General features: G+C 36.4%; 1 protein-coding gene across 1 annotated transcript in view; it reads right to left on the bottom strand.

Moving 5' to 3' along the window:
• The window catches only part of APOB (apolipoprotein B), a 38060-nt gene that overhangs the window by 5884 nt on the left and 9671 nt on the right, over positions 1–22505 (bottom strand). Inside the window, exons 10-26 of the mRNA XM_074861487.1 lie at positions 21537–21764; positions 21227–21344; positions 20958–21104; positions 19670–19881; positions 19116–19353; positions 18392–18568; positions 17908–18099; positions 16968–17135; positions 15560–15771; positions 14860–15042; positions 14532–14653; positions 13690–13900; positions 12264–12439; positions 11942–12129; positions 11531–11676; positions 8532–8908; positions 19–7599 (exon numbers count right to left, since the gene is read on the bottom strand). Coding sequence (XP_074717588.1) covers positions 19–7599; positions 8532–8908; positions 11531–11676; positions 11942–12129; positions 12264–12439; positions 13690–13900; positions 14532–14653; positions 14860–15042; positions 15560–15771; positions 16968–17135; positions 17908–18099; positions 18392–18568; positions 19116–19353; positions 19670–19881; positions 20958–21104; positions 21227–21344; positions 21537–21764 — 10676 coding nt within the window. The remainder of the gene's footprint in view (positions 1–18; positions 7600–8531; positions 8909–11530; positions 11677–11941; positions 12130–12263; positions 12440–13689; positions 13901–14531; positions 14654–14859; positions 15043–15559; positions 15772–16967; positions 17136–17907; positions 18100–18391; positions 18569–19115; positions 19354–19669; positions 19882–20957; positions 21105–21226; positions 21345–21536; positions 21765–22505) is intronic.

Raw genomic sequence — 22505 nt, 5'->3', positions numbered from 1 at the left:
AGAATTTCAATGTCTTACCACTCAAGTCATATTCCAGGAACTGCAATGTTGAGCTGCAGGTAGAGTCAATGGACTGTTCAAAAGAGTCCTTTTTGTTTGTTAAGTCCGTTCTCCAGGTGACATTGTACAAAGGGGAAGCAACTTTGAAAGATCCAGTCAGGGCACCAAATGATGGGATGTAAATTCCAGCAGGCAAGGATATTTTGAGAGGTGCAATCTCAATTTTCTGTTCAGGAATTGTAATTGTAGGCAGATCAAAATCTGCAATCTTATTAGCTACTTCATCCAGATCTAGGTGGAAACTGCCAAGAGAGATACTCTTTGGAAGAGTGAATTGAGACACAGTTATTTGGTATTCAGGTATTGTCACCTCAAAATATGGTACTTTATATTCTTCCAGCGTAATATAATTGGCTCCTACATCCACTTTGGGGAATCTTAATTTTGGCAGTGTGGGTAAATTGACATCAAATGGTATTGTGTTTAGTGTCTGTGGAATTTTTATGTTGCGCAAGTCAATAGTGTATGCTGGGACCTGGAGAGTGGTGAAAGGAACTCTGAACTCTGGAGTGCTGAGAACAGGGCTTGGAGCTTTTAGGTGTAACTCAGGAATACTGAAAGTGAAACCATCGGTCAGCTTATTCACAGGTATGGGGAAAAAGTAACCATCATCACTCTTTGTGTATACAAGGGATGCTGAACCATTTAAGTACTGTTTTCTGTCGGCACTGGTAGTGACATCCAACTTCAAGATATCCCATAAGCTCTTCTCAGAAATGGGACACTTTATGTTTTTGAGGAAGTCCACGTATCCTTCCAAAGATCCAGAAATATCAAACTTTGCCTTTGATTTTTCATTTGATAACTGCATATCATGACTGAGAGATAATGACTGAATTTGGCCTTCACCCTTCCAGCCAACTTTCTGGTTTGCAGTACTGATTTTCACTATGACAACTTGATTAACTGAGGCTGTGTCCAGGAAGGAATTTGGCTGAGTGGCTTGAATCTGAAGATCAGCTGATATAGCCCAAGGGGCCAGCTCTAAGGTTGCTTTGCATCTCTGAGCCCCAGTTGTTGTGAAAAGAGGTGTATATCGTGCATAGTTCTTCCCGTTGTGCTCCCAGACTGCATAAACACGATGGGTAGATGCTTCAACTGCAAGTACTTCTTTCATTTCACTGTTCCAGAGGCCATCTGCTTTGGAGTGGGCCTCAAGCTTGAGAGATGACCGAGCTCCATTAGCATTCAGATAGGTGTTTGCCTCATGGTCTAGACTTCCAGAAAATGCATTTCCAGTGTAAAATACTCCATCAATATCCCCATTTGTAGAAGTTTCTACTGATATGTAAGATGTAAGGCTCTCTAAAGCAAGTTTGTGAGCAATTCCTCCCTTAGCACTGGTGCCATATTTAGGAGTATTAAAATCATAGATTAATTTTAGCCCTGAGGAAAGAGTGGGTTTAGACTTAGTATTTCCGGAAAGTTCTTGGCTGAAATTCATTTTTAAAACCGGTGTGTTGATTTCTGCATTTGTTGCTACAGAAGCTTCCATGTTCCTCTTTGTAAGACTAATAGTGCTGTCATGATTTCCTCCTAGAAATTTATTATTACTCAGGGACAATGCTGTGGCCAGCTTCAACCCTCTTTTTCTTGTCAAACTTGTTGAACCATCCAGCTTAAATTGCAGTGCATCAATGACAGAAGAGGACGAGACACTGAGTTGCCCAGCAATATCTGACTGATTGAACAGCCCGGCATTTGCAGTTAAAGTGATCACACTGGATTTAAATGAGAAGTCGTAAGTAATGTTTCCCATGGCAGGAATTAAGATGTGGTTTGATGGGCTGTTGATTTTGAATCTAGGAAGCTTTAGAGTGCGTAGATCCTGTGGGACATGAAGGACTGGAAGCTCCAGAGAAGGTAAGACTAGTGTGTAAGATGGTACTGAAAAGCCAACAAATGGGACTGTGAATCCTGTTGTGCTTATTTCTTTTGGGAGCATGAAACCAAAGGCTGGCATCTCAGCAGTAAAAGGAGAAACCTCAATATTCACAACTGGAATAGTGTATCCTGGAATCCTGAAGGTCCGTGGTAATTTGTTCAGTGATGTCTGTATTTTATATTTGTCAAATTTTGTTTTGGCTTCATTATATGACTTTGTGAGAAAATCTAAAGCAGTGTTTCTTCCTCTCTCAAAATGCTTGTTGAAGAAAGTGATGTATTTATTAAGTGCTTCATGCACTGTTGCTAAAGGAAGTGGGATTACATGCATGTCTTTGTTTTTCTCATACTGAGCATTCAAATTTAAATCAAAGGATTGTCTTGTTGTCTTCAATAAATCTTTCAGGCCTACCTGTTCCCACAGTGAATAATCTTTTAGCTGCGGAGTTTTGATTCCAGTGTAGGGAACCTGAAGCTGAGGAACAGTTAGAGGAATATTTAAGAAGTCCAGGTTGGCATCTCCATTCATTTCGACATGAGCTTCAATTCTGTCATCACTGTTGCCAGCAGATATATTATGGGAATATCTGTACTGATTAAACCTGCCAGTGGCTTGCCAGCTGACCTGCTGAACAGAGGAACTGAGTGCAAAACCATAGTTATTCAGGAAGTCAATTTTGCCAGTCAGTTTCATTGGGAAGCTGATTTTCACATTTCCATCATTGTTTGTTAATAGACGAATTTCAAAAGGCTGTGCCAAGAAGGAAACCTCATTATTTACAGTTCCAGTAATCCGTCCATTGAGCCGAGCATTGTGAGAGCCTGTAAATTCTACTTTCATTCCTCCAAGCTGTCCTGTGCCTTTTACATTCAGAACGCTACGTCCCACACGCTGTGACTCAATTTCAGACTGAATCTGAAGCGTTGCATAATTTAGGAAACCACATTCATATCTCATAGCTTGGTTGACTTTCAGGTACTTATCATTTATTCTGTTGTTGGCAGAAAATGTAATAATGGGGCCCTCAACCCTGAAAGTGGCATGTGAATCCAGACTGCCTTCATCGGACAAATTAGGAGAAGCCCATTTCCAGTTTCCTTTACCAGTGGAGGTAAATGATATGTGTCCTGCTTCTACCTCTGTTGTCATATTATTGACCAGATCAGCCTGGCTGGAGAAATCAGCTTGTGGAATATTCAGTTTGTGGGAATATGCTGTTCCACTCTGCATCCAAATTTTTCTTTGCAGCTTGACCATTAAATTATTCTGTAGTTCTACTGAATTTTTTGTTGTATATAAGTTTGCTCTAGTTTCAGCTTCACCTTCTACTGAAGTGCCTAAAAATACCACTTCATTGGTGTGATCAACTTTAAGGAACCTGTGGTTGACCTTCAGGGAATTTTTAAGGTTCAACTGCTTCATCTCGGGGGCCAAGAGACGTGAATCTGCAATAACACTAAGAACTAGGAAGTCTAATTTGGACGTTGTTCGAGCTGAAAGGGAAGTCACAAATTCTGGACTGTTTGCAGATGTTGTAGTATTATGGACCTCAGCACGTGCAGACAGTGTAAAGAATGGAGAGGTGACTCTGAAAGCACCAGACAATTTGCCAAATGTAGGGACAGTCACAGTATGTGGGATACGTGGAAGCTGGAACTCTGGTATCTTCATGTTAGGAATCTGGAGCTCATTTAGATTTAGTTTTGGAACCACTAATTCTGGTATTTGAAACTGAGGCATTTGTATTTCTGGGAAAGAAATGTCGGAAAAAGGCATCTCTCTCATCTTCAGATCTTTAAAATACAAATCAATTGCTGGCAACTGAAATTCACCAGACATGAGTTTGTCTATTGTTCTCACAATCTGCAGTTTAATCTCATTCAAGTCAATTGTATAGGAAGGAACTTTAAAGGTATTTAGAACTGTAAATTCTGGCGTAGTAAATTTAACTGGGATTTTTATGTCCTTTAGTCTCTTAATATTTATCTCATAGGAGGAGATATACAGATCAGTCAGTGGAACAATGAAGTCTGGTGTTCGAAATGTTGCTTCCCGAAGACTTCGGAGACTAACCTCAAAGGCAGGTATAACGAATATAGCAGTTGTGATTTTAGGGACTTTAAATCCTGTTTCAACAAACTGGTCTAAATTTTCAGCCCAATTTTTTAGATCATACTCTTCAGCCAAAGCAATGATTTTCTTAAAAGTTATGTTCCACTGGTCAGAAATGTATATGACAACAGAACTGTAGAATTGGCTTATCTTCTGAAGATACCACTGGAATTCCTGGGAAATATCCATTTCAGAAATCCTCTCTCGCAGGTCTTCCAGATGTTCATTCACCTTGGCTTTCAGATTAGCAAATGTTGTTGAGTTTATGAGCTCCTTGAACCAGTTAATTATTGCAGCAAGCTTGGTGTCCCCTAGTTGTTCCATGTATTTTGAAATCACAGCTCTAAAATCTCTCATATACTGTTTCAGTGCTTCTGCTTTCTGTGGAAGTTCTAGATTTCTGAGTTCCTCATTTATTTTCTGGGTCACTTCTCGAATTTTGTTATTTGTGTCATCAACAAACTGGTTATAGTCAAAAGACTTGAGCTTTTTAATAACCATGTCAAGGAACTTGTTGACTTCCTTTGTCATCATTTCATAATCAAAGGTTTGCACTTTCTTGACAGCATCATCAATAAAAGCAACAACTTTATCAAAGCATGACTTCACATCAATATTTTTCAGGTAGGTGGTCAGTTTCTGGACAGTTTCTTTTATTCTGTACTGGTTAAGCAGTTCTATCATTCTGTCCATTAAAAAATATACCTGCTTATCAATTTCATATTTTACAATCAGTTGGTGCATATGACGTTGGAAAGCATTGATCTTCTCAGACACTTCATACTCCTCTATCCAGTTTAGAATAAAGTCTTTGATTTGTTCAAGAACTTCATTAATTTTTTCAATTGGCAACGAATGCTTCAATTTTTCTAAAACTTCTTTAGCATCAAATATTTTAATCTGCTGTTTCAAATTTTCTGCAATGCGTCTGACATCAATATTCTGAACCTGAATCTTGAGCTGTTCTAGGTTTTCCTGTATCCTAGCTGTAATCCTGTACTCATCATCTACATTTTTAATCCAAGCCAAAGTGCTGCTTCCGATTTTGCTAGGATAATACTGCTGAAAAAAAAATTGCAATTTTTGAATAGTGTCAACTGCAGTCAATCTTATCTTATATTTGTTATCTAGAGCTGTCATTGTTTCAACTATTTGGTCTAGAAGCTGTGCAATGAGTGTTTTAATGTCATACTGCTCATAATGATCTTTGATGTATTGCTCAATTTGTATCAGATAGACCTTCAGCTGAGACAGTATTTCTTGAAGATTGTCCATGGCTTTTTCCAGCATAATTTGGAGATCATCAGATGTTATTTTGTAGTCCTTTGTGAAAGCAACCAAATTATTTTTTATGCTGCTAACTCTGCCTTTCATATCTAATTTGTTCATGTAATCATTAATGTGCTGTGGGAGTTTATCCAAAGTTGCCTTGTATTTTCTCATATGTTGTTCTATGTTAATGTTCTTCAGGTAACTTTGTATGGCCTGCAGTGTGGATAGAATGGTGCTTCTGATTTGTTCAAAGTAAACTGGCAAATGTTCCAAGAATGGTAGGTTAATAACATGCATATCTTTATTTTTGTCATACTTCACAGACCCAGAGATGCTGAATTCTTGAGGCTCTGACACACTGTCCCTGAGGCCAAATACATCAATTAAATTAACTTCTTCAGATATGAATGGTAGTATGACTGATGTATCCATTACAGAGAGATCTGCTAGAGCTCTTCCACTAAGTTCCACACCGGTCTTTTCTGCATCATTGTAAGCACTGAGATCTTGTGAATATACATTATTGTTTATCTGACTTTTCAACTTCCAAGCACTTGACTGCTCTGATGGAGTAAAAAGCATATGAACTTTGTTATCAAGCAGGGTAGTGTATCGTCCTCTAGACTTCAAGCTGTGACTGGTAGATCCTCTGTAATCATGGGAGAAAGTGAAAGCAAGAGGCTCTGCTTTAAACAGGAATTTGCTGTAAAGGTCTCCTGTGTGTTCACCCATAGCAACCAGCTTTCCGTTACCATTGGTATGTATGTCAGCAGTGAGAGCAAATGGGGCCATAGTGGAACGCACAACATTGCTGAAACGGAGAGATTTGGAATCACAGTTTGTGTTCATAGTAACTGAGGAAGCAAGTCCTGCCACATTCAGATTAACTCTGTGACTCACTGCTGCGCCTTGAACATTAGCAACTGTATCTGTTTTAAAGTTTGCAGCTAGATCAGCATACGTAATGGTGTAGGTATGCCTTATTTCATCTGCTCCATAGGCTCCTCTGACATTGCCACCCAAGTTCAGCTTCAGAGGCTCGAGAAGCAGTTCTGCTTTGTTGATAACTTCTGTTTTGGTGTATTTAATATTATTGCTCAGTTTAGCTGTAAGTGAGCTAGGCTGCAGTTGTAGGTCAAAAACATGCTTGTGGAACTTGTCAAAGCTGAAGCTGTTGTCTAACTTCGAAGCAAATGTTAAGGACAAACCAGGAATATTCAAGTCATTGGTGTACTCCAACTTAATCTCTTTGAATGATCCTTGCAAATTATTTGAAAACTTGAGTCCTTCTCTATTAATTCTGAAGTTTAAAACATGTTTGCTGTCCATACTTAGAACCGTACTCTGATATTCACTTCCCAGTGTTATTTCCGTTAGGCTCACTCTTCCACCTAGATTGAATTTTGCATTGCTTTTACCATAGCGCCCAGAAGAGGACAGTGACATGGAGCCTCCAGCAGTATCAAGTTTGGCATTCATTTCACTCTGCATTGTCAATGGACTAAACTGCACATTTGTGGTTGCGCTGCTGGCTAGACCATACTGATTTACATTGAGTGATGACTTATGTGCAGCTCGATTTTTTTGATCAGTCATAGAGATATCAGTGTTGAAAACAAGATCCTGGGAATTGAGAGAACCTGCAAACAAGGCATAATACTGGGTTTGCTTGTAAGTGGCTTGGTACTCAGATCGAAGTGCTGCCATCTTCTTTGACAGAATTAATTCAAGCTTATTGACACCTGCAATATGTCGATACCTCCCATTGGTTTCAGATGTCATTTTCAGCTGGCTGTTTTCATATTTCAGTGAAGCTGTGTTCTTTAATAGTCCGCTTTGTACATCAGAAATGGAAGTAATGGAAAATAAGTCATCATTGTATCTGCCAGATATCTGATTGGTAGCCTGAAGGTAAGAAGAATCCAACTTCAGATTTGATTTTCCTTCTAGAACCCGTCTCTTTTCATTGTATGAGCTTGACAGAGTGTAAATGCTTCTTGCAAAGACAGAAGCCACTTCCAGCTGCCCTTCCATCCTGACATTATTGATATTCACATTATTTGTCTTTTCAGAAACAATGTCACCAGAAAATGAAAACTGAGGACCCAGAGTACTAGATGCCGTAAGTGATATGGTGTAGTTTGCAACTGGACTAGGTTCATAACTCTTTGTCCTGGACAACTTAAAAACTGATGTTAAGAGTCTGTGCTTTAGGTGATTTTCATATGCACAGGTGAGTCCATTTCTATTATATGATGCTTCTCCAGAACCTGAAATAGGAAAAAGGAGACAAAAGCTAACAATGTAATTTATACATTTTTACCTTTAAGACTTTGATGCCACTAAGTTTTTATGTTACTGCTTGAATTACAATTACTGTTATTACATCATTTTGTTTTAAATGCCAAAATGTTTTGGTAAATCTTGATTATTTCTGTAAAAATTGTTATTGTTTTGATATTTGGGGCTAAAATTTTGAACTATGAATAAATTAAATCTCTACATTACTAAATATAATTATGTGAAATGACATAAAGTTATGTCATTATTTAAACTTTATGAAGATGGACTCTCAAGAATAACCCGTATCTAACATTCCTGGCTTTTAATTTTTTCTTTATCATGCTTCATTTATGGTGGGGAGTTTAGAAAAGACTAAAGTTAGTTTGTTCTTTTGCAACTTGAGAACTCAAACTGCAATTTTAGAGGAACTAATTTAAAAATAGCAGTCTTAAAACCTATCCAGTCTGAGTCTGGGATAACTGCTATGTAATTATGGCAGTATATGGACATATATAAATGATTTTAAAATTATATATCTATAAAAATAGAGTGAGAAATGAACTGTGGGCATACCTACACATACACCTGCACACCTGATTTTGAAAACACTTGACTTGTCAGATGCACAAGTGTTTGCAGAATAATGCCTTCAGGTTTGAAGGACTCTTTCTTTAGTGGGGAATATATAGGAAAATACGGACCTAAAATGTCTTTATTGAATTAAACTGACTTCACATTTAGTGCCTGAATAGACAGACTCACATAATATCTCTAAAAACAAAGAGAAGGTGATTTGAGATTATACAACATTTTTCTTTAAATAAGCAGCAGGAAAATGAATATGCTGTACCTGATACATGGAAAATAAAGTAATTAAAATAGTTTTGCCAACATTGCAGTATTTAGCACACATTCTTACCTTTCACACTGTAGGAAAGTAGCTCAAAAACTGAATCAGCATTCGTGGTATAAGTAGTTCTTATGCTGGATGCTTTCTCTGTGGTGCTATTAGCCAAAGTGTACGCTGCTGTCCAGTTGTAATAGTTGCTGTACACATTAGCAGAGATCTCTAAAGTGCCAAGTAAAGGCACACGAAGAGGATAGGATTCTGGAACAGTAAACGTTGGGATTCTGTATTCCTGAGAAGGCACACTTATTCCCATTGACTCCATTACTAGAGGAGGTATTTTAACACTCTGTGGCACCCTTATGTCATGGGATGATCTTCCACCAAATGGCAATGGGATATTAATTAGAAAACTGTTCTTATTCAAGCTGTATCTGATCCGGCCTTCACTAGAAAAAAAAAGTGACTCTATTAGAAATTGTAACTCCATGAAGCATATACATAAATCTCCGTGATTCATACTATTCCCATGATACTGAACTTACATGTTTATATCAATGTCAATGACTTTAGGTTTAGAGAGAAATGTAATGATGATCTATTATTATGAGTATTTTTTAAGCACTTATCTATCAGAATTTACTGAAAGCACTACTGGCGTCAGTGAATTCTGTCAATGTTTTTCCCCTTATTTCACAATCAGGGAGACTCATAGGTCAAGTAGTCCAGAAATACATTCTTTCTGTAAGACCATGCATTAGAATTCAACGGTTCCTGATTCTTTGTTCAGAATTAAATAACAGTTCACAGGTGGAGATTGTCATTCAAGGGGCTAAATACACAACTGTTATGAATCTTGCATTTGATTTTCTACTCTGAGAATCCAAATCTGCTTTATGAACGTTGATGAAAAGATGTATTGGCATGAAAATGATCTTCAAAATGAAGGAATTTGAATGAAAATAGCTGACATATAGGAAAAAAATGCTTCCAAAACTGCTACACTTGTGCAATGTGGCATGCTGAGTACCAGAAAAAGGCGATTATATTCTTCTTAAAAAAAGTCATGTATTCTTATAGAAATGCATGAAAAGTCTTACTAGCATTAGAAGTTGTAAGAACCTAAATTATAAAGAATTTATCTTTCTGACCATAAGCATTTCGAAAGTTTCATCCCAATATTCAGCATTTATTTTATTCTGAATAAATATAAATATAAATACAAATCTAACCATTTGACCAGGAGCTAGGACTAGCAAAAATGGATTGTCAGCTGGAAAGCTTGTGGGGAAAAAGTGTAATTATGAAAAGGCAAAACAGGAGGAAACCCGTCCTTAATTTGTGCATGAACAATAAGCTGGCAAAGATGCTTTTCTTGTTTGTCTAACTGGTCTTTTATATTACAAAATCTTCTTTTTTACACTTAGAGCTACATCCTAAAATGAAAATTAAGAAAACATTTTTGAAATTTGTTCCTTTACATCAAATGGTTAAAAAAGCAACATCACAGAGCAGTAAAAATTACTATTACTATTACAATAATGTACACTGCTAATAAGAACATAGAAAAAACAGTTTTTTCCTTGCTTATACTTAGCTTAGGAACACAATGGAAACAATAGAGATGTGTGTCGTTAACATACAGTTTCATATTACTACAGTGAAAGATAATACATGCAAAAACAGCGCTGAAAGGTAAAATGCAAGACTGTTCTCCATCTGTTTTTGTAATCCAATCCTATACTAGCTTCTGTTGTTCTTTACATTCATTTCAGCCATAAATATTTCCCTAGCTCATGGGAAAATATAGACATGTTTCTATTTATCACAGTGGTAGCTGTGGGTGTACTCTGAAGATACTACCAAGTAACATTGTTCCTTGAATTCTTATGCACAGGCAGAGCAGCAATGTGATATGAACAGTAAATGACAAGAACAGTATGTGCTAGGAACTGTAATGAGAGCAGATCCTGGCAGGTGCATGAGCATTTTAAAGTCTAGATCCACTCTGGCTGATTTACAGTCTAATTTCCTAGAAACAGAAGAAATGTACTATTTATCTGCCTTCCAGTCTCTCTTTTTGTTTGTCAAACCCTACTTTTTATAAATTTTTAACATGTTGGGTGATTTCTGTCAAATTTGACAGAAGGGTAAAAGCCTCAAGGGTAATTACATTCATCCAAGTCTTGTGAAACTCTCTATTAGGTGGAGGAGGTGGGCCCAAACTAGTGCAAGCGTCCAGTCCCTATGTGTACAACCATGGCATGTGTTGCCTGTGAGCAAGTGACAGATGGAGTCAGACCTGGGAAGAGGTCAGGGTACCATATTGGTGGAGGTCAACCAGTATGTGTAGGGGAATGGGAAGAACGGCTCAATAGGACTGCACAGGAAAAAGTAAAGATACGAGGGTTATGGCCAAAGACAAAGGATCTGTAGGGATGCAGGACACAAATCTATAAGAAACCTGGCTTCATTAGTTCTGTAGCTTAGAATAAAGATTATTGAGTGCTGTATTTTATTGTATTGTATTTTACTGAATGCTTTAAACTGAAAGAGGGTAGATGATACATTTAGATTAGATAAAAGGAAGAAATTCTTCACTGTGAGGGTGGTGAGACACTGGAAGCGGTTGCCCAGAGAGGTTGTGGTTGCCTCCTCCCTGGAAGTGTTCAAGGCCAGGTTGGACGGGGCTTTGAGAAACCTGATCTAGCAGAAGGTGTCCCTGCCCATGTCAGGGGGATTGGAACTAGGTGATCTTTAAGGTCCCTTTCAACCCAAACCATTCTATGATTTTTGTTCAGTTCTCATCACTATATAACACAATACTTCAGGATATACTTATATCCTGCAGGAGTGACTGCTGTAAAGTCTAATCTGTGTTAAAGACATGCATCATTTCCTCCATATAATTTCATCTCTCTGGTCTTAAAATTCTCTGTTATGATTCTAATTTTATGCTAATGTTTACAGCAATTCTGCATTGTTTCATAAAACAAAGTAAAATAACACAAAAATATGAACAAATATCTATTTTCAGTTTCCTACGTGACTATCCTAGTTTCTCTCCCTACCTTTTCAGGAAAAGTTCTTCAGGAATGGTGATAACAGGCAGGTTAATCTTCTGAATGTTCAGTTCCTGCAGTCCACTTAGTTTGTCTTGCAGAGTCTGGGCATAGGGGACATCTTTTGATGCCTTTTGCAGCCAGTTGTTGGTTGCCTGCAATGAGGAGACAAGTTTTTCAATGTAAATAACAAGTTTTAGGACTTCCCAGTAAGTTATCTGAAAGTCATTGTAACTATTCACATACTGAGCCCTAGGCATCTGATAAAGTGACTGGTTCGATCAAAGTCGGAAATATCCATTTTATTCAATCTGATGAGTGCTTTTACAAATAGTTCCCATTTTGGCTTCCATGGGGAAGTCGAGAATTCACCAGGGCTATGTGGTCAAGCTCTAATATCTACTGTGGGTTGAAACATACCACGATAAATTGTGACACAATATGTCGCAGTGTCATATCTGTATGAGCCACTTTCCGATCCAGCAGTTCATTGGCATGCTTCTCTAAAGTTTTTGGGTAGTCTGAAAAGTCAACTGGGAAGCCAGAAGACATTTTTTTCACAGCAGCACTGGCACCTGAATTCCACTCTAGCTCAACTTTCTCCGAATCTGAAAATCATTAATTTAAAAGAAAAGGGTAAAATTAGTAATATTGTTATTCTATTTAAGGATATACTATAAACTAATGTAAAAAGATGTTTACATTTATAGGTTGTACACGTGGATCATGTTTTTGCCCCTACCGTATCTGAGAAGAACTCTTTCTGAAATTGAGTTTCCATGAGTTGTTGCAGCTGAACTTATCTGAAGATATCCTTTGGTTGGTGAATAATTAACCAATGCTTCAGTTCTAAGTTCGGTTTGCAGGCGAGGAATAGAAATGGTGCCTCTTAACATTGTCTCTTCCATTCCAGCATATCTGTGAAAGCAAAAAGTAAATGTGAACATTAAAAATTTCACCCTACTTTTTCATTTATGTTTCAGGAGTTATTTCAGCATTTAAATCTGTAGTAAAGGCATAATAGGTGTTATAAAAGAACCATATTGAATCAAACTTGTAAACTCTGTTCCAACTCAATGAATGTTTTCAGATTCTGCTAGTTACTTTGGGATATCTATGGTAAATTATTATAATGCTACTGTGCAGATACACACAATAATAATTCCGTATTAATTTAATAACACTGAAATGGATGCAAATATGTACCTGTCTTGGTAAAGTTGTACCTGAACCAAATTCTGAACTCCTTACTCAAGCTGAATTCTCTACTAAGGATACAGGCTGTGGCCACAAACCACATAGAAACAAAACACTTAACAAAATATATTATGCCACTGGGCTTCATTTTCCTTTATTCACATTTATTTTATATCTCTGTAACTTTGTTGACTTGAGCAAACTTCTAATATTATGTTAGTGCAAATGAAAGCGAATTGAGGTCCCTGACATCTGTCCAAAGCTCCCACTGATATCAGAGGCAATTCTGCATGAACAGCAAAGACAAAGACTCCCTGGGGCACCATCAAGATCACAGAATTCCATGGAAGATTGAGGTTTATTAAAGAATGTGATCAGCTCATTTCACTATGGACTTGTGAGGCAGACAATTTTAGAAACCCTGGCAGGCTGAACATTTTTGTTAGCTCCCCTGTAGATGTTCCCGGAAATATTCTCATCATGAAGCGTGGGAATTTTTACAGGAAGCTCTCAGTTATTTTTGGTTTGGTTGCTTATTGAGTGCCATTAGACTTCTTCATGGGGAGATGTAATAACTTTTTTTAGAGCCAAACATATCCAGTAAAAGAGAATACCTCTCTGAACAAACCTTGCCTTGTTTATATCCTTGTATTATCACACCTGCAATAACAGTAGTACAATGTCATTCTTGTAGTCATGTGTGGGCAAACATGGAAGAACTAGCTCAAGGAACTTGTAATACAAATGATGTATATACATATAGTAGGAAAGATCAGTTGGTGTATGAGATGTATTTATTTGATGTATACATGACGGATTGCAAATAAACTACTTCAAGGGTTTTTATATGTCTCTACATGTAAGCAATTTCTCCAAAATGGGATATTTCCCAAAATTTTCTGCCGTCAATAAAACCTTCAGCTATCTTATTCAAAGGTATCTGTAAAAGTCAAAGTCATTTTCTGAGTTACCTTATCTGGCCAGTAAGAGTAACTTCAGAAATCTTCTTGTTGTTAAAGTCTAAGACAAAGGTATATGCTTTCTTCCCAGGAATGGATTCATCAGTAATTCTGAAGTTTGTACCAAAGTCAACATCAACATCTGGAATGTGGACATCACTGGACAAAATCTTTCTGTCTCTGTTGTACCTGAAGGTCAATGTGGCCTCATGCTGCTTTACACCTGGAAAATAAAATGTACTTTGGTTATTTGCCACTATGGAACCTGTTTGGACTTTTCTTAAAAGGAGACTTAAAAAAGGATCAACTGGAAATTACATCACCCTGAAGATCTAATGCAACCTTTGATGAGTCTCAATCAGAAACTGGGTCATTTTTTTTCTCATCATCTTCTGAACATATCACGGGCTGATCCACTAATCCCATCACTGTTTTTGTTACCTAAACTTGCTATCCTATAGATGTCTCTTTGAAAAATTTGCTCTTTATGCAGTTCCTTCTTGATTTGTATGCTTTACTTCCATATTGCATCAGAAATGGTATTTTTCTCTTGCTTATATAGAACCCACTAACTTCTCCTCTTCCTTGCTTCCATTCACTAACATCACACTTTTATTTAAATCGTGGGGAAGCATTTTTAGGATACAAAATCAGCCTCTGATCATGAAAATCTTGCACTGGGTTTGCACACATGAAATGCAATGGAGTAAAGTGCTGGCCTGTTTGGGTGTGAAAATGGTATTCTGTTTTATACTGTGAAGAATTCTAGTATGTTTTACTCATACAAATCTTTTTTCCATTAAATGACACAGTTTAAAACTGAGCTAAACCATATTATTTTTTCAGAATCTTACCTTCTGCCTGGACAGCAAACTTTAAGGTGTCTATCAGGTCATTTCCCTCTCTCTGCAGGTCATAGTTTGCACTTGCAGAGTATTCCTTCACTTCACCTGTGGACACTATTTCAACTTCAAATCTAAAGGAAAAACAAATATCTTCTAAATAACTATTTTGTCATGACCACAAAGAGAAGAAATCATACAGTTCTCAATAGGTCTCCTTCTGAGCTGCTCCTGCTTTTCTGAATGTAAGCTTTATGTAAGAGGGTACTGTAGATACTAAGCCCTAGGAGAGAAGGTTATTTAACGCAAAATAAACACAGTTAAAGCTGATATGACTTACCTGGATTCGCCAGTCAAGGGATAATATGGAGCTGCCTCTGTGGCACTGGCATTAGAGTACAATAATTTGGTGCAGAAATTTAAACCAGCAATGAAAGGCTTGCAAGAAGTCCAGCTTTCTTGGTTCTCGATCAGAGGTGGAATCTCTTCAGTTTTGGCTGGAGACACCAAATGCAGTGTATTGCTGGAACAGAAAAAAGAGTTGTTTTTCCCAGGGCAGGTGTTCAGACATTGTGCTATTAACAAGGTTATTTTCTGAATAAAAATCACTTATTAAAGTAAGGGTTTAATGAAATAACATTTGGTGGTTAAATGATCAATTTGTTTATTATTATAAGCATTATTATTTATAATTATGTGTATTGAGCCCTCTCTAGAATTAATGTACTTCATTTAAATTAAATCTAAAAATAGGTATTGCTATTATAATAATTTTATGTGAAAGAAAACAAAAAAAATGGAAATAGTTAGAGTCTTGTTGAAAATTTCTGAAAATAGTGACAAATTAAAGAATCCGTAAACTATGTCTCCCAGTTGTCACTTATCTTACAAAAGAAGTTATCCCAGTTTTACAGTCCCTGGGATTTTTCTGAACAGAAAATGTCTCCATGCCTGCCCTAGCCTCTCAATTTCATCACAATAAAAACCAAGAAGAGATGGGAAGAACACAGCTTTGAAAGTTCTCATTCAGTTTTCATTACCTGATACTGAGGAGCTTTGTTGGAGCCTTCGGAGCAGGAATGCTGAATTTCAGCTGTCCAGCTTTCATACTAACATGTGCTTCAATTCCAGACTCATGGAATATATTAGAATTCATCTCCACACCACTTCTAGCAAATTCAGGCATGTTTATTCCCAGGTGTGTTACAAACTCAATTGCAACTGAAGGTTTAGCAATGAGTTCTGCTTGCATCTATTTAATAAAAACAAAATGGTGTATTTATTTGTCTAATACAGTTCTTACTGGTTTTATAAAACAAATATAGTACTCTTGATAATCTAGAAGTAGGTTTTATACAATTGATTTTGCTCTTCAGAAAATTTGATTCCCGAGTCACATAAGTGGGGGGACCATATAGGTGGTAACTGTAATGTAACAAATACAGCAAGATGATAACACCAAGGAACCTTACCTACTTTAATGTAAAAATACTCATGCTTCAGAAGGATTTTGTACATGGAGCTACTTGCATGTATTTTTAAATCTGAAGACAAGAGCCAATTTTCCATTGTAAAAAAAAAAAAAAAAGCAGTTTTCAAAAACAATGAGCAAACTGTTTGACAAAAAAGAAATGGATCCAAGATTTTAATTTCTCTAAACAGAAAACAGCTTATTTTCAAGCTTTTGGTTTGGCCATTATAAAAAGAAGGGACAGAATGCAAAATTCTGGAAAAGATTCCAAAAGGTAACTAAAAGGAAACCAGTATTAAATTTGAGAACTTTTTTTTAATTTTTACTTAAATCATGTATATGGTGGAAAACTTAAAGTTCCGGTGAACTGAAACTATTGAGAAATTTATATAAAATATTGACTAAATTAGAGGAAAATAGTTATTAAAACTATAAAAATAAACAGCAATATTTATTTATTTATAAATTTTAACCAGATAATTAATTTTGTGTCACATGTTCTTTAATTGTTACAATTTTACAATGTTTCCTTTCAGATAAAAAAATTCATTTTTAACTCAATTTTCAATATTTCTTTTAACTTAAATTCAAAATTTTCACTTTAAATTGGCCACATCAAAATTTTTTATTAACTGTTTAGTTTGAACAGCAAATTCACATGCTGTAGCTTTTGTATTATTCGCATTTTGAGAGCAGGGAGACAGAAATAAACAGAGATTAAAAGGATTATTTTTGAAAGGGTGATTAAAATACTTTTAATTAATAAAATTCATTATGTATCATACTTAATTTATTATATGTATTACTTCTTACTTTAATATAAATGTCAACCATAAATGAACTGGAGACCTCTAACAAATAAGTTGTTTATTAAATTTTGAGAGTATTTAAAATTTTTCTGGTGTTACAGTTTTATCCCTAAATGAGATTGTAGATTATTAGGAGGAGACAAAATATAAACAGCTGTTGAGACTTACGCTTTTTTGATGAAGCTTCACAGCTACTTTGGCCCCAGGTGTTGCTATTCCAGACAAGGCAAACTTCAGTTGCAAACCTGCTCCAGTTGGGAGCTCAAACTCATTGTCCATGAACATGTAGTGGACAAATAAATCCCTGTCAACACCTTTTGAGATGGCTTGTGCAATCTGTGAATCAAACAAGGAAATGAACACTAACAAATCTACACTTTGGAATACGTACCTTTCATACTTTAAAAATTGATCACAGAACGATTGTAACTGTATAATGCAAAAATTTATTTCATATAGAGTACAGAATCTAATTTCTACACATTCCTCCTGTAGATTCCTTCAAAAAATGCACTAAAGACTTTTTATCAAAATCTCAGCTTTAAATGAATACTAGTTTTTATCACCTGCCTTGATACACACAGATCATCTACTTTGACATACACATACAAAGGTGAATTGGTTCAGAGAACTTGTAACATGCTGGCTTCCCCAAAGTCAATGTCAAAGTGGATTTTTACTTCAGTGAAAGAAGGGTTTTACCAAATATTCCTAAACTACATGCTCTTTTCTTACTAACATGATAAATTATTGCTTAATATTAATATATGTTTTCATAATTAGAAATTTAGCAGTATAACATAAGGCCAACACTAAGAGTTTGGGCACTGTTCCAGTAGATTTCTCAATCATACGGTAAGATCTGAACCTTCCCTTTCTCCTTCCTCTCACCCATCTTCCAGGAGGACTCTACTTGGTTATTGAAGAATCTTCATGGGTTTCTCAGAGCCCTTCAGACTAAACCTGGATATTTTATTTTAAATAATTTTATCTTCATGCTGGTCAAATATCCATTCTTTATATAACCGATAAACACAATCTAAATCTTAAAAAAATCTTGTAGAAAAAGCCCAAATTAATAAGACACATTGGTGCATCAGAAACATACCATTTCAGGAATAGTGTGAAGAGTTTTAGCACTCTTTAAAATCATGCTTCCCAGCAATTTGAAATCGTTGAGTTTCATGTAACCAAGTTCTTCACCCAGGATTCTCAGATATGCTCTTCCTTCAGGAGCTTCCTTGTTGCCCAATTCTTTTATCAATTTTTCAAGGTTAAGCATTATTCCTTTCATGACATCCTGAAAATTCAGTCAGAAACTAGTAAAACAGACTTATGAGAAATCTGTAAGCTCATATATCTAGAACAGTTAGTTAATATCAGTTATTATGCACATGCACTTCTTACAAATTTATCTCCAGACAAAGGCCTGTCCCACGTACAATTAAGCAAAAACATTGTTAAAGAGCATTTATGATTTCTATTTTAGCTTACCAAAAGAGGAGGTTCATATACAATAAAGAGGGAAGTGCTCTAATTATTGTGTTAAGATAGGAATGCCATGCTGTGCAGAGAGTGTTTTCAAGCTGTACCTGATTCTGCTTGCCATCCTGGGAGTAACCAAAATAGTCAAAAAGTGCCTTGGAAACCTTCTCTGGCACTCTGCCGTCAACCCAGTACAAAGCCTTGCTTGCAGTGTCTGGGAAAAATCCCTTCTCTCCAAACAAAGCTTCCAGTGTTGGTTCAAATCCCTTTCCATCCAAGCCAAGCTGAAATGAACAGGACAATGCAACAACTGAGACAGTTTCCCCAATGCTTTGGAGCTTTACAACAAACAGACTTTCTGGGGAACAAACAATTCATTTAAAGTGTATACTACAAGTCTATGATAATTAAGGGAAGATACAAAATACTAGGTCTTACAATTAATTTTATCTCTGTGGTGAGGTCCAACAGAAAACCTATGCATAGGCTGTATCTCACTTAAAATCTACTATGAGTACTTCAGTGTGCCAGTAATGATTCATTAGCATGAAGTCAATTTGTTACAGATGGGTTCATTTTACCCTAGCTGAGGCCTTTAATAACTCCAACAGGGTCGTCTATCCAGTCAGTGGCAAGTGACATCACATAATGGATGGCTTGCTCTAAAGCCCATTAAGATCAAATGAAAGTCCCCTTGTAAGCATAGTGATCTTTAGATTTCTTCCAAAGCTTGTAAAAACAATACGTTATTCAGAGAAAGTTGTTATAAGAAAACAGAAAAGAGAAAGCAAACAGTTGAATACTAGCAAAAGTTTTTGATTATTGTTGTACCTCAAAGATATCGCTTGGGCCCAATCCATACACATTCAGGGTGGTTCTTAGCATAGTCTCTTTAGGAACATAGCTGTTTGGATCAAATACCACATTTCCCTCTACTTTGGCAGAGACAGGATCAACTCCAGGTATAGAAACTCTTTTGGAAATCTGATAATTTTGTGAGAATTTTCTGAAATCTTTGGCTGTTGGAACTTGGTTTCCTTTCAGAGCTTCTTCAACTCGGCTTTTCAGACTAGGAAAGAGGATAGCAATGCAAATCTGATTACTATAAATTCTGAAAATGCATTTAGTCCTAGTTGGGGAATTTCTTGTCTCACTTGAGGACATTCATACAACTAAGGAGATTGTAAATGGCTAGCTCTCTGCACATATTAACAGTAAAAATAAGACTTAAGGCAAAGACTGTAAAGTGGCACTGCTCTGACAAAGCCATAGATTTACTCAGCTGATGTGCTTGTTCAAACAAAGAAAACAAACAAAAAAAGAAACAAAAAAAAAATGCACTTCGTTCTTCCTAGGGGAAGAGTATATAACTAAATTTTTCTTACCCTTCAATGCCTACTTCTTCAGAGTCTAGGATGTTGGCAATGTGTGAGGCAATAAAGCTTTTCACTTGCTCGTTCTTCTCCTTTGTAAGGACTCTCAAAATCTTTGTGAGATCACTTGGGGAAGGATTTTTCATCAGTATGAGATAGGCTGCTAGACGTTTGTCTGTAGGTGCATCGCCTTCTTGGAATGCTTTCAGAAGTACTGAACGGTCCTATATAAATAGATACAGGTTTGCACTGATGAGCTGAATAGTAGATGATATCGCTAAACTCTTTTGGGAATATATAGGGTAAAATAATTTCCAGGATGTAATTTCTTCAGGACTGCATAACTATTTCTATACCTTATTTCTATAACTGACCAAAAATATTTCATTGAAGCTATTTTGAAAAAGTTTCTTTTGATAGAAAATGTCATAGAAATTATGCTTTTATTAAGACTGTTTTTCTTATCCTATATCTAGTAGGTTACTTTTTTGTTTAGAATACTGAGTTTTGATTATTGGGAATCAGAAGTATTCTGGTCTGCAGACAAATTCTCAAATTTTAGAAAAAAGATCATTCAATTTAGGAAAAGAAGGTGATCAAAATCTTCTGCTGCAGGAAAATTAAAAGATAGTTTGAAAATAAATAATAGTAAAAAAATTGTATGCTTTGAATTAAACTGAATCTGAGGATGTGATCTCCAGGTGTTTCCAGGACCCAGACTTGTTAAGCCTTGTTGGAAACAAAAGCATGTATGTCTCTTAGAGTAGAATCCTGTTGATATTGAAAATATTTTACTATACTAAGCTCAAGTGCTCTGTATAATGACACCCATTCTGTAGGAGATGCTTTAATGTCACTGTACTGTAAACATAAATCTGACCAGTACTATTTATAACAGTGACAATAAAATGCCAGTAAAAAAGAGGGACCTAATTTTTTCTTAGTTAAATCCATTTAAATCTGGAGTGATTTGTTAGTTAAAACCACCTTTAAGTAAGTAGAACACCACTGAAGACACTATAACAGGAACAGATCCAAACTTCCCATTTAAACTGAGACTACCTGTACAAAGCAACTGCATCCCAAAGGAGCAACCCCCACTAAGTCAAAAGTCTGCAGAGCTTCTCAGATAATGTGTGTGGAAACAACTAACTAAAGGAGTTCTACAAAAGCTGGAGGCAGCGAAAGGGAGATAGCAAAACTATGAAATAATGTGAATGGTTTTGCGCATTTAATAAGTTCAGTGAACAGTCAAGGTGAACTGAAGACAGTTTATGCTGGTTCTTGAGACCCAATTTACCTCTTCAGTAACAGTCATTTTCCTGAATGCCTGGATGGCTGCTTTCTGAACTGAAAGTGATGCAGCTTCATTTCTGATACATGTCTTAAGAAAAGATTTCAGGTTGGGTTTAGCTTTCTCCATTACTGCACCCATGTTTCCAATAGCCTGCCAGTGATGAAAACACATAAAGATGATAAACATTTTTTCTTCACCAAGAGAAGGAGAGTAATATATGTGCTACAATTTAAAATAATAGCCTGCATAAGGAAAGAAGGAAATATAAATACCCGAAGTGTGAGGTATGTGAGTTCATCTTCCCCAGAACAATCAGTGCCAAGCAGTGATACCATGAAGTCTGCAACATCTGTTATTTCCTCGGTCACAATCACCTTCTCATTGTAGAACCTAAAGAAATAGAGAAACATATTAGAAACAAAAGGAGAAAATGGGAAATGTCTATTTATCTTTTATTCCTAAAGAGCAAATTCATGAGAATAACAAAAAATCCTCAAGAAGTGACTACTCTTAGGGTTTACCCTAAGCATTGTAATGTATTCTTGAGGTTATTTTGTACAATTACATGCTATCATTACTTACTTAGCAACAGAATGACTCAAGCCATAAAAAGAAGCTCTGCTTGGCTGATACTGGGCCATGTTAAGAATTTCCCGTATTCTTTCTGGAGTTGGAGAAGGCAATAGTCCCAGGGTATATGTGACCAGGTCTACCACAAGTGGATTCACGTTTCCAGTTCTCAGTATTTGAAGGACTGCACCATAGCACTGCGGAGTCCCACACTGAGTCAGGGCCTGAACTGTGATGGAACTGAAAGGAAAAGTGATGACCTTGATTAATTAATTCCCTGTTTGTAGTTATCACTGCATGTTGCACGTTTGAAATAAACATTTGACAGGTTTATTAAGGTGTGTTAATATGAATAAGGTATACTTATGCATGAGTGGAAGAAATCACACAATTGTTTATTAAAAAGAAGCTTCTTAGTTTTACAAGTTATACTAATAACATGGTTAGCTATGAACAACAAGAAAGTATTAACAATACTTTAATTATAGAGACATATCTTTTTTTTTCTCCACAACAGACTTTCCCACAATTTTAAGTATTATAGTATAATATATTGACCCAGACTGAGGCTCTAGTCCCTCTACAGACTGAGGACATAAAGTATATATGTGTAAATTGACTGAAGTCCGGCAAGGACAGAAAAGTAAAGGTGGGAAGTAGAGGGCAGGGTCAGACCAAAGAATTGTGCCCTTCCATGTCTCACTTGTCACACAAAATCTTACTTTCAGAGTTTGCTATAAATCAGACTTGGGAGTTTGGAATTACAGTCATTGTCCTTGAGCAAAACTGCATGAAAGATATTTGGCTATAATAACATATCCATAGGATTGTGTCTGACATACACGCATGGGATGGTGGTGGGGAAAAAAATCCTGTACTGGGCTGTGTTATACTCTAATTTATAGTTCAGCTTCTCCAATAAGGTCAGAAGATTTGATAAGGGAATGATCAAAACAATATTAGTTCTTCATAGAAGGCTAG

Source organism: Strix uralensis, chromosome 3 (genome assembly GCF_047716275.1).
Source record: "Strix uralensis isolate ZFMK-TIS-50842 chromosome 3, bStrUra1, whole genome shotgun sequence".
In the NCBI taxonomy this organism is placed as follows: domain Eukaryota; kingdom Metazoa; phylum Chordata; class Aves; order Strigiformes; family Strigidae; genus Strix; species Strix uralensis.
The sequence above is the reverse complement of the archived record's forward strand: the minus strand, read 5'-3'. Positions and strand labels throughout refer to the sequence as shown.